This window comes from Anser anser, assembly GCF_964211835.1.
Source record: "Anser anser genome assembly, chromosome: Z".
Taxonomy (NCBI): domain Eukaryota; kingdom Metazoa; phylum Chordata; class Aves; order Anseriformes; family Anatidae; genus Anser; species Anser anser.
The window spans coordinates 82,164,605-82,180,154 of record NC_139723.1 but is presented as its reverse complement, the minus strand read 5'-3'; the positions used below and the strand labels follow the sequence as shown (position 1 = coordinate 82,180,154).

The window sequence follows — 15,550 nt, the reverse complement described above, 5'->3', positions numbered from 1 at the left end:
CTTTCTCTTCTTTGCTTAGGAATGTTTGACAATGGTAATTTCCACTCTTTTAAGTTTGTATTTTGATTTGTTTTATGTTGGTGGAAACCAGGAATAATCTCTCTAATGAGATCTTCTGGTGTAATCATTAAGAACCTCACATTCTAATATCTAGCCAATATTTTAATACTGTGTTCTGCACTGGTCAGAAAACAACACCATCATCTGCATATCATTTCCTGACTCAAGAGCTTAGATCAGACATGGTGTTTTCAGACATGGCTTTTTTCATAGAGTCATGATATAACTGTTGTCTCACCTAGGAGCCCTGAGAGTTCCTGTTTTGCAGCAGCTGGAGGGTTTTACATCCTCTAGTGTTCATTCTTCCTCCCCTCTAGCCTCACTATGCAAAAAAGAAATAGGATGTACACCATGCAGGCCAGAGGCATTGTGTGAGATGCTACTGACACCCCTCCATTCTCCAGTCTTTTCTGCCAGACAAGTCTCTGAGATGTCTGCCACAAGATGGGAGCTGGGAAATGGACTGCAGTACTCATAAGCATACCACAGGAACCAAAATGAACTTCACCCTCCCCATCCTAATAGTATTTTTTCCCCCTGTTCTTTCCCCCTTTTAGCTACAGCAGGAAGTGCATTAAAGAAGTACATTTAGGTCACTTCAGACCAGAACACTAAAACAAATGCTGATAGTTCAAGGTTAATAGATGCATAAAACAAAAGTAATTCCATGTCAAAGCTGAGATGACAGGTGATTTGACTTGAGACTGCCTTGCAATCACTCTTTTACATGTGCTCTGTACTGAGCCTGGCGGAAGGTGTTATGTTTCTGACATTTACTTGTCAGAAAAGTATGACAATAGAAATTGTTTCTATCTCTGCTGGTCCCAGATGTTAACCTTCTAGCTTTATTTTGTAATTGGGGTTCCACGGAGCTTTAACATTTTCTATTGATTCAATAGAAGTGATAACATTTCCAATCATAAGAAGGCATTATAGAAATATCAGGCAATTCACATATCAAAATGTTTGATAGCTGGGCTCACCACATTAATTTCTGTCACCTTTGCTAGGAACCCTTTATCCTCTTTTTAATACTGAAGGACACCTGAGAGTAGTTTCTGTCACTTTTATTGTTCAATAAAGTAGACAAAAGTTTCAATTAACAACCAAGGAGCCTCTAGGAAATTGTGAATGAGAGTATATTTTATTCATTTTACTGTATTTCTTTTTTCTGATGTGCCAGCTGTGACTTCTAAACCATGCTTCACAGGAGAGAGAGGGAAAAAAAGTTGATATAAGCTGACATGGTCTGAGGGCCATATTTTTTAAAACATCTTTGTTTTACCTGTAAGAGTCAGGTGTTACAAATATTTTTTTTATAATTCAGCTCTACCAGTGGATGCCAAAAACTTATCAGCCCTAAGGTTTAATTCAGATACAAAGGAAAGGAATAATGGATGTAATACATGGTGTATTAGGTTAGGAATAAGATGCAAGACTCTCATCCTTTGTAAGCTAGTGTCTTATGCCTGCATGCTATTTAAAAGCTTAGGTACTACATTTATACTTTGTAGTTGGCAAACAGCCAAAGAATGACCTTCTAGGTCTCAGTGCTATTTCTATGCCTTTCCTGCAATTAAAACTGATAAGTTTGTAGAGGCAGGTGCCACACCCAGGCTATCATTTTACCTTTGAAAATCCTTCTGTATCCCTTCAGATTTTTATGGATTAAACATTTGCCCTGGCCAGCCATTCCACCAATCAAGGAGTTAATGGCAATATCTTTCTGGTGTCCTACTCCTCAGTCTGTCAGTGTTCAAGAGGCATTTGGTTAATGACCTCAAAAGCATGCTTTAACTTCTGGTTAGCCTGGAGTGGTTAGGCTCTTGGACTTGATAATCTTTTTAGATCTCTTCCAACTGAACTATTCTTCTCTATCCCACTGACATACACCTGAACAGTTGTTAAAGCTTGGTGTAATGATACCCTGTCTGCAGCTCTGAAGCCCTCCTGATGTCACAACTTCCCTTTCACATGTCCCACTCTAACATATCTCAGGACATCCGAAGGACAATGCCACAGTCCAACCCAGTTGGGGTAACCAAGAGGACAGTTTTCACGCAGTTTTAGGACCATGGTCATTTAAAAGGATGCACTGGATAGAAAGACCAGTAAAGAAATATATTATTTCAATTTTGGAATATCTATTTCTGTTTTTATTTTAAGGTCTGCACATTTATTCCGTGACTGATTTTGGAGCCTAAATCATTTTTTATATGTTTGCCTGAAGGTTATAAAACACCTCAATAACACTGCTCTTTCCCTTTCTTCTTCTCACCTTCATCTCCAGCTTGTGAAAGTAGAGAATTTATATAAAATTTCAATCCATCTAAAAGCTACCAATGTATAAAACAGGATAATTCCACAATGTAATAAATATAAACTCAGTTCAATAGACATCAGTGTCATGGAAACAACTGTTAAATTTCAGAAAGAAACATTCCTTACAGATGTATAAACCTCCTGTCACAATGATTGTGTAGGGTAAGTGAGAGCTGCAACCGGACTCGGTTGTTTTATTTTCCTTTCATTCCTATTGAAGAATGTATAAGTGCCGTGAATAAGAAGTCTTGCCTTATGTTGGAGAAGCAAAATGGCATTTTTTACCACCATTCTTTCCCCTTGCTAAACAGAAGTTCAACCTACTTAAGCATAAAGAGAGTAATAAAATCAGTTGGTCACCAGATAACAAGCAACATCTTCTAGCTGGCCTGCTCCATAAGGATTTCCTCAATGATTTGACAGCATCTTTCTTTTTACCTATGGACTCTTGCTCCATCTTTGTTGTTTAATTTAGTGAAGGTGCCCTGCATAGCTCAGGGTTGTCATAGGCAAGGTTTAGGTAGTAGTCAAAGTGCCATCTATGATGGCAGTGCTCAACATTTCCATACAGCTTTCTGGTATCAAAATACTATATTGTAACATCCAGAAAGGATGGCCAACATTTAAGCTTAATTACCAGTATTGTTGTAATTGTATACCATACAAGTTATGAGGCCAGTATTTTTGAAAAAGCAGTTTGTTGTTCTTCACTAGCCCCTCTTTCTTCAGCTCCTTATGACTTTCATATGGCTCTATATCAGGCTGACACGGACTTTTGCATTTTAAATGATAACCATCTGCACGATGCAACAGAATTTGATGTACCTGCAGGGGTAGAAAGGACAGCTTATCAGTGGTTGGACCTCTCCTTTTTCTCAGATATGTGGTTGTGAAATGTATATCAAATTGACTGTCCAAAACATGAGACATCTAAAAGTCATAACCAGTAGTTAAAAGATTTTGTTTATATTTCATATTTTGTCTCCTTTGACTTTTGGTTTTTGTGACATTCACAAATAATCTAAGGCTACTTATTACTTTGTGTTTCAATCTGCAAATCCAAGTTTGGTCAAGTCTGGGTTACTAAAACAGCCATCATCTAATTATTTATATAATAGCAGTAAAGAATAAGAAAATAAAACTACGGATAGGAAAAGATAATCCTGATTTGTGATATTAAGTACCTATTTTTATCAAAATATTTTAGTGTCTAATTGTTTGTCATTGTTTAGTAACCAAGGCCTATATTTCTATATATTTGAAACTTCATTTTTTCATTATACAAAAAGTTTTATTTACTACACTGTTTTCCCTTACCATTTTCTCAGAAAAAGACTCAAAGTTTAAAACAAAAGTTATAGGTAAAAAGTGTGAAAAAATCCTTTCCTTTCCTTTTTTTTTTTTCCATCCTAGGACACGTTGCTGTATGCCAAATCAGATTTCATTTTCATCCATTTTTTTCTTGTGTAAAAAATCCTGAACAGTTGCCCTGCACACCAGTCAGAGTACAACTGTCAGTACTGGACCACCAATTTCTATGGAGTTTGCAAGGCCTCATCTCTGGGCCATAACAGACTGTGTTTGAACTTTTCTTGACCTGCCTCTAGGTGTGTGGTCACTTGGTTTATCTGTAGCAGCAGGCTTGTTAATCATTGTGTGGCTGTGCCAACCTTGTTTTGCTTTTGTTAGCTTATCATCTAAACATACATTTTATGTAGACAGTAGGAACAAGCAGCTATTCCATGTAGAATGAGAGATTTATGACTAACATAACACAGTATCAAAACATACAAGCTTTGTACAATTGCACAAGCCTTGAATTGGAGGGTTACATGGTGGAAATTAGTACAGGAATGGGAAGTTAAGAGACAGCTCACAGGCTGGCAATGAAGACTCAATGGCTATAAATAACCCAGACATTATTTTTTTCTTTAAAATAAAGACATCAAGCTGGACAGAAGTGGCTGCAGTGGTAAGAAAGAGAACAAAGAAATTGTATCTGACATACATAAAATGCAGCATATATAATGAATTTGGATGTAACATGGACTATAGGCCATTGCAAGATACAAAAATATGTAGGAAATACATAAAAACCTCCATTGGATCCAAAGAAAACCAAGATTGAGGAAGAAGGAACTATCAGCATTGTCCTCATACTGTCCCTTAGTATGGAAGGATTCGGTTGCTGATGACTTACTGTTCTCACACCACCACCACCACATTTCCTCTGTGAATATCAAGTTTTAAAATTCTTTTACAATAAGTATTGTATGGATGACTTGTTAACAAGGAATTATTTTTCTTAAAAATATAGAAAACATTTCTGAAAAACGTACACAAAATATCAAACTCTGGAAGTTACTGCCTGGCTCCAGTCTCAGACACTTTAAAGGTTATCCATGCCAAAGAGAAGAGAACAAAAATAAATCAAGTAAGTGAGTCTGTTGAGTTTTTTTGTTGTTGTTTTCCCTCCCCTTTTATTCCATCATGTTTTTGCTGGAAAAGATGCATTTCCTGGAGCTGCTGATGTGTTTTGGGACTTCAGGCACAGATCCTCTCACCATTTTCAAGTCTCATTCTGAAGGCTGGAGTAACCTTTTTTCTGTTATGGACAGTCAGGGCTGTGCAGGATTAAATAATTTCTTGGATAACCTGTGCAGATCCCATGGACAGCTGTGGCTATCAGGACTAAGACCTTAAATGCAATTTTATATTCTTTGGAGAACCAGTCCAGAGAGCAGAACATTGGGGTCATATGTTTTTGGTTGCTAGAGGACTTTTTCTTAGACAGTGGATTTTCCTGAACCTAGTACTAAACTTTCTGATGAGAGAAATAGCTTTCCAAATGTCCTATTCTATTGCCTATTATTACTGGGAATTGTTTTATTGCACAGACTCTGAAATATTTCATGACAAGAGGACAGGAAAAAAACAGAACTAAAGGCATGTAAATAGGAGATGGATTGCAAATAGAACAGGACTATATGCCCTTCCTGATATTTATAAAGGAAGTTATTGTTGGCAAGTGAACGGAACTACAGAAGTCTCTGCATTGAGATGAGGACCAATAAAGCCTCCTATGCTTACATATGTTTGATTTTATGTATGATAGAAGTCATGTAAAAAAAATGGCGTTATATAAGTAGTTAGCAAATGGACATATATGTAGAATCAAGACCTACATTGTTATTAGTACAATTTATATATTATGTTAGAAAAGTTATCACTGCTCCAAGCAAGAAAATGTCAGAATTGCCTGCTCTTAATTATGCAACCACATCCATCTATAAACCACTGCATTTTTCGCCTCTAGTAGAAAAGCAGTATGTAATTAAGGATACTATAACTTGTGCATGCACATGGAAAGATTTATTTATCTTCTCTCCCTTTTCAGGACCAACCTTCTTTCATTGCCTCCCATCTTTGATCTTTGGCTTAGACTCAGCCAGATCTACACTCTCCCACCCTCCTTATGCAAAGCTCTCTCTTCCTCTAGTCCCAAGGCTTCTCCTCTCTTGAATCCTTCTCCTGCTTTGAAACCTACCTCCCAGGCTGGCTGCTGTAATCTAGCAGTCTCCACGGAGTAGGTGGGAGTTACATTTGCTGCAAGAAACAGTGCACAGGGGTGAATAAAACGTCTGCCTCATACCCAGCAACACTCCCTCCTGCTGTATTTCAAGACCCTTTTGCAAGCATTTGTCTAAGAAATGGACAATGGCTCATTTCTATTTTAAAACAGGCAAAACACTTGCAGTGTTTCTAGGTTAATTCTCAGAAATATGTACAGGGTTCTGGCTGACATTTTTAAAGAAACTCACCAGCCAACAAATCTGAACCAAACAGACTAAGCCATTGACATTTGGCAAACATATTAGTAAATAGAAGTAGGATGAGGTAACAGGGAAATGCTCAGCAGCCTAGCTAATTGGCTCTGATATCAACCCCAGTCCTGTAATAAGGTATAGTCCTGCTTACATATCTACTGAGTAACGTGCATATAAACATCTATCTACAGTGATTACAGGAAATACTCTGCAGTCAGATATTTGTGTAATTCAAACATAAAATAATCTACTTCGGGCACAATAACATACAGGAAAAAGTATGATTAGGGTTGCCGAGCAAACTAGCCTGCAAGAGCAAATACTGATAGAGGGTTTTTGACACAAGCCTGTATTGCCTTATAACATATTATCATTTCCTATGGTTCCAAGGTCAATGTCTCTTTCACAAATAACATTTCGGACCTGTAATTGTTCATCTACATGCCAGCAATTATGGGCGAATTGATCAGCCAGTAATTAATGCTATGCTATTACACTTTTTAATTTGTAGATTATACAGCTGCAAGCATTCACACATTTTTAATTTGTATATTATACAGCCACAAATGTTTACAATGCCCTTTTTAATCTCCTTACACTACCAGTGCCATTATTCACTGTAGATTAATGATACACCGAATGCTGAGGTTTATTTCATTTACCACTCTTACCAAGAGAGCTGTTAACATTACTGTGCTCTATTACTTAATGTCTTACTGCAGCTGCTAGTGAGCATTGGTTACCCTTTAAAATATTACCAGTTGAATATTCTTTCCCTCTCTCTTTCTCTCTCTCTTAAGCACTCTTGCTACTGACAATATGACTCTGTGGTAATATTACACTTTATTTTCAAATTTATTTCAAGAGTCTTGTTCCAAGGCATTTCAATCTTTTGTTCCAAACAAAGGTACCTCGCCAGCCCTGGATGTTTTGCATTCCCCAGCCTGTTCTTCCTACACTCTTCCTCTGCATGACTTCACTATCTTCTTCATATTATATTGTAAGCTGGGCAGCTAGCCCATAGTCTTACTTCAGGGAAACATTTCTGGTCAGGACAACACTCCAGCATGTCTTTAACCTAAAGCACTTGTTCCAGTCTATACAAGAACCTCTTGCTTACATTATTTACTTGAATAGGACACTGCAAAAATAATCTTTCTTGCTAAAGACTTAATCCAAAGCTTATCAAAACCAACAAAAGCTGTCTATAAAAGACTTGCTACAGAATTTAGGGACATCACATTTTTTTTCCCTTTTGTCTTTAATATGGCAATGTTACTACTACCTCTTATAAAGTGATTTGTGATATACAGATGAAAGTCTTAGGTATTGTTAAAACCTTAAGATGTTTGAAATCATGAAAACCTATTTCACTTTCTAAGCTCCTCTTTCAAAATACAAGTCAATTATATATATATATATACACACATACATAAACACACACACATATATATATATATGCACAAAACATTCTACTTGGCATTGGTGCATTCTTATCGGAACTTTACTTAAGGCAAAATGATCAGTATTCTTCAAAACTACACTAAGCAAAATAGTTTCCTTCTTTCCCTCTTCTTCAAGAGGGAATAAAATATTTTGAAGTTAATTATGAGGACAAAATAAAACTCACCTGATTCCTTGTCCCCCTACAAATAAAATACCTAAACCACCTCCATGAAAAGACTCTTCTTTATAGCTTTAAGTCCTGAAATGGTACTGAAAGGAAACTTAAGAGACCTATTGCAAATCAGTGGACAACTGGACACATAATTTTTTTTTTTTAAATACCTTGACTGAAAAGTGAAACATCTATTATCTCTTCATGATCACCTCCTGAAAAATAAAATGCAGTGGAAGAACTTGTCTCTTGAAGGAAGATGCAACACTTGACTAGCATTTCCAAAAGAAGCCATTGTGAATTACCAGAGGTAAAATATCCATTTTAAAGTCCAGCTGATATGTTCTTTAAATAAATGTTCTTTCAAAAAATATTTTTCCCCAGAAATCAGATTCATTTAACACGTAAATAACAAAAAGCTGACTTTCTGTTGAAAAGCAGTTTTGAAGGGAAAAATGTTTAACTAGTCCTAGTCAATGCCGTTACAATGATTTACACCTGTTGAAGATTAATACTTATCAAATTCACATGGGCATTGCAAGGATTAATGTTTACAACATTTTACTGGAAAGCTAAAATGATCTCCCACAAACATTAAACAGTGACACCTGTGATAACTCGTGTTACATACTATGTTAAGTACAAAAGATGTCTGAAGGATGTCAGATATCACTGCTGATAAACATAAAGACTTCCACAGGATTCTTGCTAATAAGTAGTTGTAGAAAAAAAAAAAAATATATATATATATATATATATAAACACCTGTATGTTATAGCAGTTTTCTTTTTTCTTTTTTTTTAATCTAAATGATTTCTGAAATATATATATATATATAAAAATTAAATATATTTTTCATTAAATGTTTTATCCATCCAATAGATTTAAATTTTTCTCAGGGACAGCAGAAAGTTTCTGCAGGCAAACTGAATCATGTTCTCCTGTTTCAAGCCCCAGAACATCTACTATAGTGATTCCTAAGCTTTCTGTCAGTGACAGAATTTGAGCATGAGCTTAATTTATTTGACTTAACTGGGGTCCTGCTCCCTTGACTTAAGAGAGCTAAAGATCAGTCCACAAAATGTGGTCATTGGTAACAGGAGCCCTGGTTTTTAATTTCTTCTGGAAGCACTGAGATTTTACTTTCCTTCTCATAGAAAACATCTGTAATTATTGTAATGTCAGATAACAGTGTGTTCTAAGAAGAGAAAGCTAACCCAGCTCACTGAGTACAGGAAAATTCATTGACATTGTCAGCAGAAGGAAGAACTTTTAAGGCACTTAAAGAAAACAGACTTATGTTCCTTGCTGAAGCACCTCTTGTGTGTTGTTTTGAGGTGGTTTAGCAAGATAATTCTTGTAAATGGCAATTTGACCTTCCCTGCTGTCACTACATGCTAACGGAGTGCTGGACGCTGTCCCTAGGTACCAGGCTCCTCACAAGTGAGTTTGCATTACCACAGTAACAACCACATGTCTATACTCTTCCCTTTTTAAAAATTTGTTTAATTATTTATTTTTAATAAGGCCAGACTTTTTTTATATATATTTTTTTAATGTCCCTGTCCTTGATCCTCAAAATTATGCTTAAGATGCCTAATTCCCACTGAGTCCACACATCAAAAATATTCTCTTGGTTTATTCTTCTCCACCATATATAGTTCTTCTCTACCTAGGAAGTGAGTGTAGAAAATGTTCTTACCTGTCATCCCCATGACACCATTTAGGAAAACATGCAGATAATATTCCCTTTCTTTGACCTGGTGGTACCTGTAGGGTTTTTTTACCAAATAACTTCCAGACACAGAGCAAAATCACTGGAATTTCCCTGAGCTCTGCAAATTAGTTTCTTCTCTTTCCTATACCCCACATCTCCTTCACCACTGAGATTAAGGAGTTTATAAAATACAACTTGTTACAGCCATGAGGGATTACTACTATATATTATCACTCACAGCTCATTAACCCCAAAGCCCTGCTAACTAAGAAAATCCTCTCTAATGAGGTTTCCTTCACTGCACTAAAGAACAAAAGGTCTCAAAGTTTTGCCTATTACCAATCTTCCTCAAATTATTTTCCCGTAATTAAAATGGAACTTTAAGACCATTAAAATACAAATCTGAATTTCTTGTACTCAAGAAAATCCATGTCCACTGTTATTTCTGTGCTTGCAAAGGATCTTCAAACTGTCAAATAGAGGGGGAATACATTTCTGCCTTTAATCAACTATAAAAACTGGATCCTACTTTTGAAATAAAGTACATGACTTCTGGGCATATTAGTCGTAATTCAGTTTTGGTGTAAGCAGACACACATTTTGTTACCATTTATGGGAATCAGGCAGTTTTCTTCTGGGATAAATTAGGATTCTTTGTCAAGAATTACAAAAGCAAATGGACTACTTGTCAGGTGTCCCAGCAGTAAGTGTGATGGAAAAGGCCGAAATAAATTGGCTTGACAGAGGAAGAAAAATAAATCTATTTACTATTATTTACATTATAGTAGTACTTAGCAGATCCAAAAGGGACTGAGAAACTCACAGTGAGAGTTCTGTGAGAAAAAAAGTACAATTACAGAGTAAATTTTATGGGCATTAAATGTTCCAAATTGCAGTTATATGGATAGAGAAAGGCTCTTCCTTTTTTTTTTTTTTTCTTTTCTTCTTTCCCCCCTTTTATTTCTGAAATGATTGTTATACTTAGTCAATTTCTAACTCTGTTGTGCATTCAAATTCAGTTTCTAGATGAAATAAAGTGCACTATTTCACCAAAACCCCCATGATGCTAATTCTGATAGTTACTAGTTACTTAGTGAACCCTAAGTAACTTAATGAACTTAGAGCCCCAGTGACCTTAACACTCCATTTATTGTTATGTATTTAATATCAAAGACCAGGGAGATGAGTGGTTGGAAAGCTGCCTGGCAGAGAAGGACCTGGGAGTACTGATTGATAGGCAGCTGAATATGAGCCAGCAGTGTGCTCAGGTGGTCAAGAAGGCCAACAGCATCCTGGCTTGCATAAGAAGCAGCGTGGCCAGCAGGTCTAGGGAGGTGATTGTCCCCCTATACTCGTCTCTGGTGAGGCCGCACCTTGAGTACTGTGTTTAGTTCTGGGCCCCTCGCTACAAGAAGGACATGGAGGTGCTCGAGAGAGTCCAGAGAAGGGCAATGAAGCTGGTGAGGGGTCTGGAGAACAAGTCTTATGAGGAGCAGCTGAGGGAGCTGGGGTTGTTTAGACTGGAGAAGAGGAGGCTCAGGGGAGACCTCATCGCTCTCTATAGGTACCTTAAAGGAGGCTGTAGAGAGGTGGGGGTTGGTCTATTCTCCCACATGCCTGGTGACAGGACAATGGGGAATGAGCTAAACTTGCGCCAGGGGAGGTTTAGGTTGGATGTTAGGAAGAACTTCTTTACTGAAAGGGTTGTTAGGCATTGGAATGGACTGCCCAGGGAGCTGGTTGAGTCACCATCCCTGGAGGTCTTTAAAAGACTTTTAGATGTAGCCCTTAGTGATATGGTTTAGTGCAGGACTTGTTAGTGTTAGGACAGAGGTTGGACTAGATGATCTTGGAGGTCTCTTCCAACCTAGACGATTCTGTGATTCTGTGATTCTCTGAAAAATGAAAATTATGGTTTTGGTGAGAAGACCCCGACTGTTCCATTGTTCAGCCTGCTGCACATGATACCTTATCTCTATGTTCCTTCAAAAATGTCATTGTGGGAGTTTGAGATTGTGTGTTAGCTGCCTGCTAGAAGGTTTATTCCTTAGACCAGGATCATAATAATAATTTTTAAATATCGATCTGAGGATCTGTTTCTGTCTTGGAGACAATATTTGCTTACAGATGAAGAAGACCTTCACAACAGAAATAAAGGGAGGTTTTGAGGTACCTTGTCAGTAATGACAGGTCCATCACGAGCTAAAGGAAAGGCAGTTCATGCCACAGGGGAGGAACTGGGGAAAAAAAAAAAAAAAAAAAAGGGAATTTAGAGAATAATGATCCCAGCAGTAACATCTATACAAGAGGTTGAAGTGCTACTATACTGAAACTAAAGTTGCTGTGTTACTGTGGATCCAGTAAATACAGATCTTCATTGCCACTAGGACTCATTGTAGACCCTGCAAGCTGACAACACTTCTCTTCGTTATTATTCTGAATTATTCCTTTTATAAGTCAGAAAGTGACTTTGGGTTCACCTAAACCAGGAAGCCCCAGTGCCATCTTGTCTGCTGACAAGTCTCTCCATAGAAGCCAGGCTTTGATTCTAGTTTCTTTTAGTGGTAAATGATGGGCAACTGAAAATAAGATGAATCGTGGGCAGATGCTCTCAGCAGAAGTTTCTTTAGAGAGAAATGCTAAAACTAAACAAACAGTCTCTTTTACACATCAAATGTGTTCTCTTTGCAAAGGGCATTCACAGTGACTCAGATCAGTACATTTCCCAACCTCACTAGTTAAAACATGAAGCTCTGAAGTCCTCATTTCTATTTTTGGTTATTCCAATAATTTTATTTGAGTCATGTAATTGTTCTGTATTTCTTTTCCACCTTTTCTCTCATTTATTTGTTTCTTTGAGGTGTTCCTGGCAAAAAATGTTTTAAAATAAGCTTAAGAGAATATGTGCTTAATACACTAGGCAAATGTATATGTAAAAACTATAACCAATTTCCTTCCTTCCTTCCTTCCTTCCTTCCTTAACTATGTTCATTTTCTTAACATGGGCTATCATGGGTGGAATAAAGTTATAGTGTTAGATAAGTGCCAAATGGAAGTTTTCCAGCCTGAAAGTGATACTACCATGACTAGTTATGGGATATTCGATCTAATTATAACATTCTGGGGGTTCTTTTTTTTCTCTCTTTTGTTTTGTTTCATGGTGGTTTTGTGGTCTATTTTCTTTTGGTTTTGTTTTCCAAAGAAAGCATAAAATATCCTTCTCTTATGCTAAAGATTCAATTTACTTTCCTGAATTATTTATTTTGGTTTTACCTCCCTCAAAGTAGACATGTTTGTATCTTAATTTGTTAGTTTTCTTTTCCTAAAATCTTTACATCGATATATAGCTATGATGGAAGAAAAAAATGAAGAGTATGTGAAAATTTTACAAGCCTGGACTGCACAGCTAGATTTTGGTTCTGCATCTACTATCAAATCTTAAAACAAAGTCTTCATTCAGTTGATCCACCATGGCTTGAGTTGTACTGCCCAGAGGGTACATGCACATCCAGAGATGTGGCTGCAACACCTTCAGATCGCATGTGATTATATGCAAGATGATAAGACTAAGCAACTTGCATGAAATGAGCTGGATCTACCAAGACCTAAATACATGCAGCACTTTCAAAAAAGGGTAGGCAGCAGATTTTCCAGGTGAACTAAACAGAAGCTTCCATCCACTTGAGACCTGTGATAAGCCTCTCTCTTCTCAAAGTAGCTTAAATGTACATTGCAGCAGGTTTTATTGTTAACCTCTCTTTGGCCTTCAACAAGTAGTCAATAGCCCTGCAGATTATATTCTCCTCTGCCATCCTGATTGCTAGAAGCATTCATCCAGAACTAAGCCACTACAGTAAACAGAGCAGGGTGAGAATTTTTCAACAAAACACTTTTTCATCAGAAAAAGGTGATTCATCGAAACTGAAATCTTTCAGAGGAAAGTGGTTGTTTCATTGATTTTTGTGGTGGCAAAGTTATGGAGTTCCTGAAAAGTTTTTTTTTTTTTTGAGGTGTTTGAAGCAAATAATATTTTCTACTTCACATAAGTATTTGGGCAAATATTAATGCCAGGTTACATGACCACAGGTAATTTAATAATAAAAATAAAAATATGGAAAATGATTTTGAAGACAAAAGACTTTTTTTTTTTCTCTCATATTTTCAGTTTATATCTTTTTTTGAAGACTTTTATGCTATTTCAAGTTAAACCAGAATATGTTTGACTGAATGGTAAAACAGCCTCCCATACACCCATAAAGAAAATAACCAAGTGCTTAATAAGTTTTCCATTTTCTTGTGTCATAGACTAGTGAAATCATCCAGAAGACAGCCCTCATCAGTAGTATGGCTGTATCCATCTCTTAGAGTATAGAAATGGCTCATTCATGTAAATATAATCTCGATAAACAATGTATGGACTGTAGTAGAGAAAAAAAAAACATATCTGAATATACTGCTCAGCCAATGAAATGCCAAGATGAAATTGTTACATCATCATAATATACATCTACAGATTTTCCATGTTATGAAAGTACAATCGCCTTTTTAATTTTCTGTTTGTTTGAGCTACTGCTAAAGACTGAATTTTCCAATGAACTTTTGAAGAATTTCAAATAAATTTCTGGGCAGAAAGATACCTGAAAAAGTATGATAAGAAGAAACGGGATAAGAAAACTGTGATGTCTTAAGATGAAGAATGGATGTGATTGAGCAAAAATACCTCTTCTAAATAAATATTTTCTTCATATATCCATGGGAGTAGCAGGAAACTATATTGCCCAAACATAAAAAAAGTAATAGAGAAACAAACAGCAATACTCAGAAGGTGTGGAAAGACTTTTTATTGCAAGCAGTCTGCATGGGATAACCAGGACTTTGCTAAATTAAAGAATCAGATAAGGATATCAAAATATTAAAGCATACAATTTAAAAGTACAATGAAAAGAAAAGAAAGAAAAAAAAAAAAGAATATGTGTCACAGCGAGGGACAAAAAAAAAAAGACCGCTTTGGCTTTCAGAGAAAAATAGCATATGCAGTTTGCCTGCCTCAGCAGAAACTAATACGAGGTGAGAGATAGCGTAGAAAATGAAATGATCATAACAAATTAATACGGACCTTCTGAGAAAGCAGATCAGGAAGTGTTTTTTGTAGATAATAGAGACTCACATAAAAACAGCAATACTGATGGTGAGTTTTTTGCAAACACCCTGGTGTTGAATGAGATAGAAAATGTACAGCATGTTATCATTTTAAAAGGGATTGTGCCCTTTTTATAATGCTGCTTCTTCCACTGAGGAAACCAGTCAAAAAGATCAAAGGCTGCACTGGGTTTAGTTCTCCCTAAAAATCTGAAACTGAGTGAAATATAGAAGCAACCACAGTGTCAAACATAGAGAGAGGATCTCAACTAAAATATTCTGTTTTCTCCCCAATCACTAGTGTATTAGCTGAGCAGAGATAAAAGAAAAATCATTATAATCTCCATAATGCTTGCCATGAATTAGAGACACATGAACTGCAAAGCGGGAGATTTCTTGTTAGGCTGAGGCTTGTATTTACAAGTGAAGGGAACAGAGCTTTGCCTAAAATCAGGGATCAGGTTTCCCATGGACAGTAGATGAGGAATTATCAAAGGGTGTAGAAATAACATTGGCAATGGCATATAGTACTGGGGATTGAGATAAATGTATTGCAGTTCTGTCTGATACTGGAACCAATCTCTGAAAAATATACAGGAGGGGATGAAAATGTCAAAACCAAGGTTTGTGTAATTGCTTCAAACTTTAGTGAGATGCTCTGTTCCTCTAAATTCTCTGCTGCTGTCTCCCTCACTCTTCAACACACATACAACCATGCACCATCCCAATAAAAACAAAGGGTGACAGACATTTACTCCAAGTCCCTTTAATTTTTTCATAACAGAAAAACAATCCTGACCATCTATCAGAAATCCTTTGCAATATGTTAGCGCTATCATCCTGATGCACCTGTGGAGCCAGGTTTCT

General features: G+C 36.6%; 1 protein-coding gene across 4 annotated transcripts; it reads right to left on the bottom strand.

Annotated features, from left to right (window-relative positions):
• Positions 1-1,185: 1,185 nt before the first annotated feature.
• On the bottom strand, positions 1,186-9,715 carry LOC310889804 (uncharacterized protein). Of its 4 annotated transcripts, none has more exons than XR_014576803.1 (5): positions 8,133-8,287; positions 7,998-8,042; positions 7,840-7,925; positions 5,930-5,988; positions 1,186-3,207 (listed from the first exon to the last, which is right to left on the bottom strand). XR_014576803.1 is itself a non-coding variant. In XM_083817865.1 (4 exons), the coding sequence occupies exons 1-4, from the start codon at positions 9,540-9,542 to the stop codon at positions 3,016-3,018; spliced, it is 309 nt and encodes a 102-aa protein (XP_083673991.1). In that variant the 5' UTR covers positions 9,543-9,715; the 3' UTR covers positions 1,186-3,015. The 4 variants fall into 4 exon arrangements, 1 of the variants encoding a protein (XP_083673991.1); XR_014576804.1 differs by having other exon boundaries at positions 7,840-7,914; XR_014576805.1 differs by lacking the exon at positions 7,840-7,925 and having other exon boundaries at positions 8,133-8,285.
• Positions 9,716-15,550: the final 5,835 nt, after the last annotated feature.

Coding starts and splice junctions, on each gene's coding strand:
- LOC310889804 (XM_083817865.1), bottom strand. Junction 5,989..7,997: donor TGTTTCACTTTTCAGTCAAG/GTATTTAAAAAA, acceptor TGTTTCTTGCAG/CAAATGTAACTCCCACCTAC. Junction 3,208..5,929: donor TACAGCAGCCAGCCTGGGAG/GTAGGTTTCAAA, acceptor CTACCCCTGCAG/GTACATCAAATTCTGTTGCA.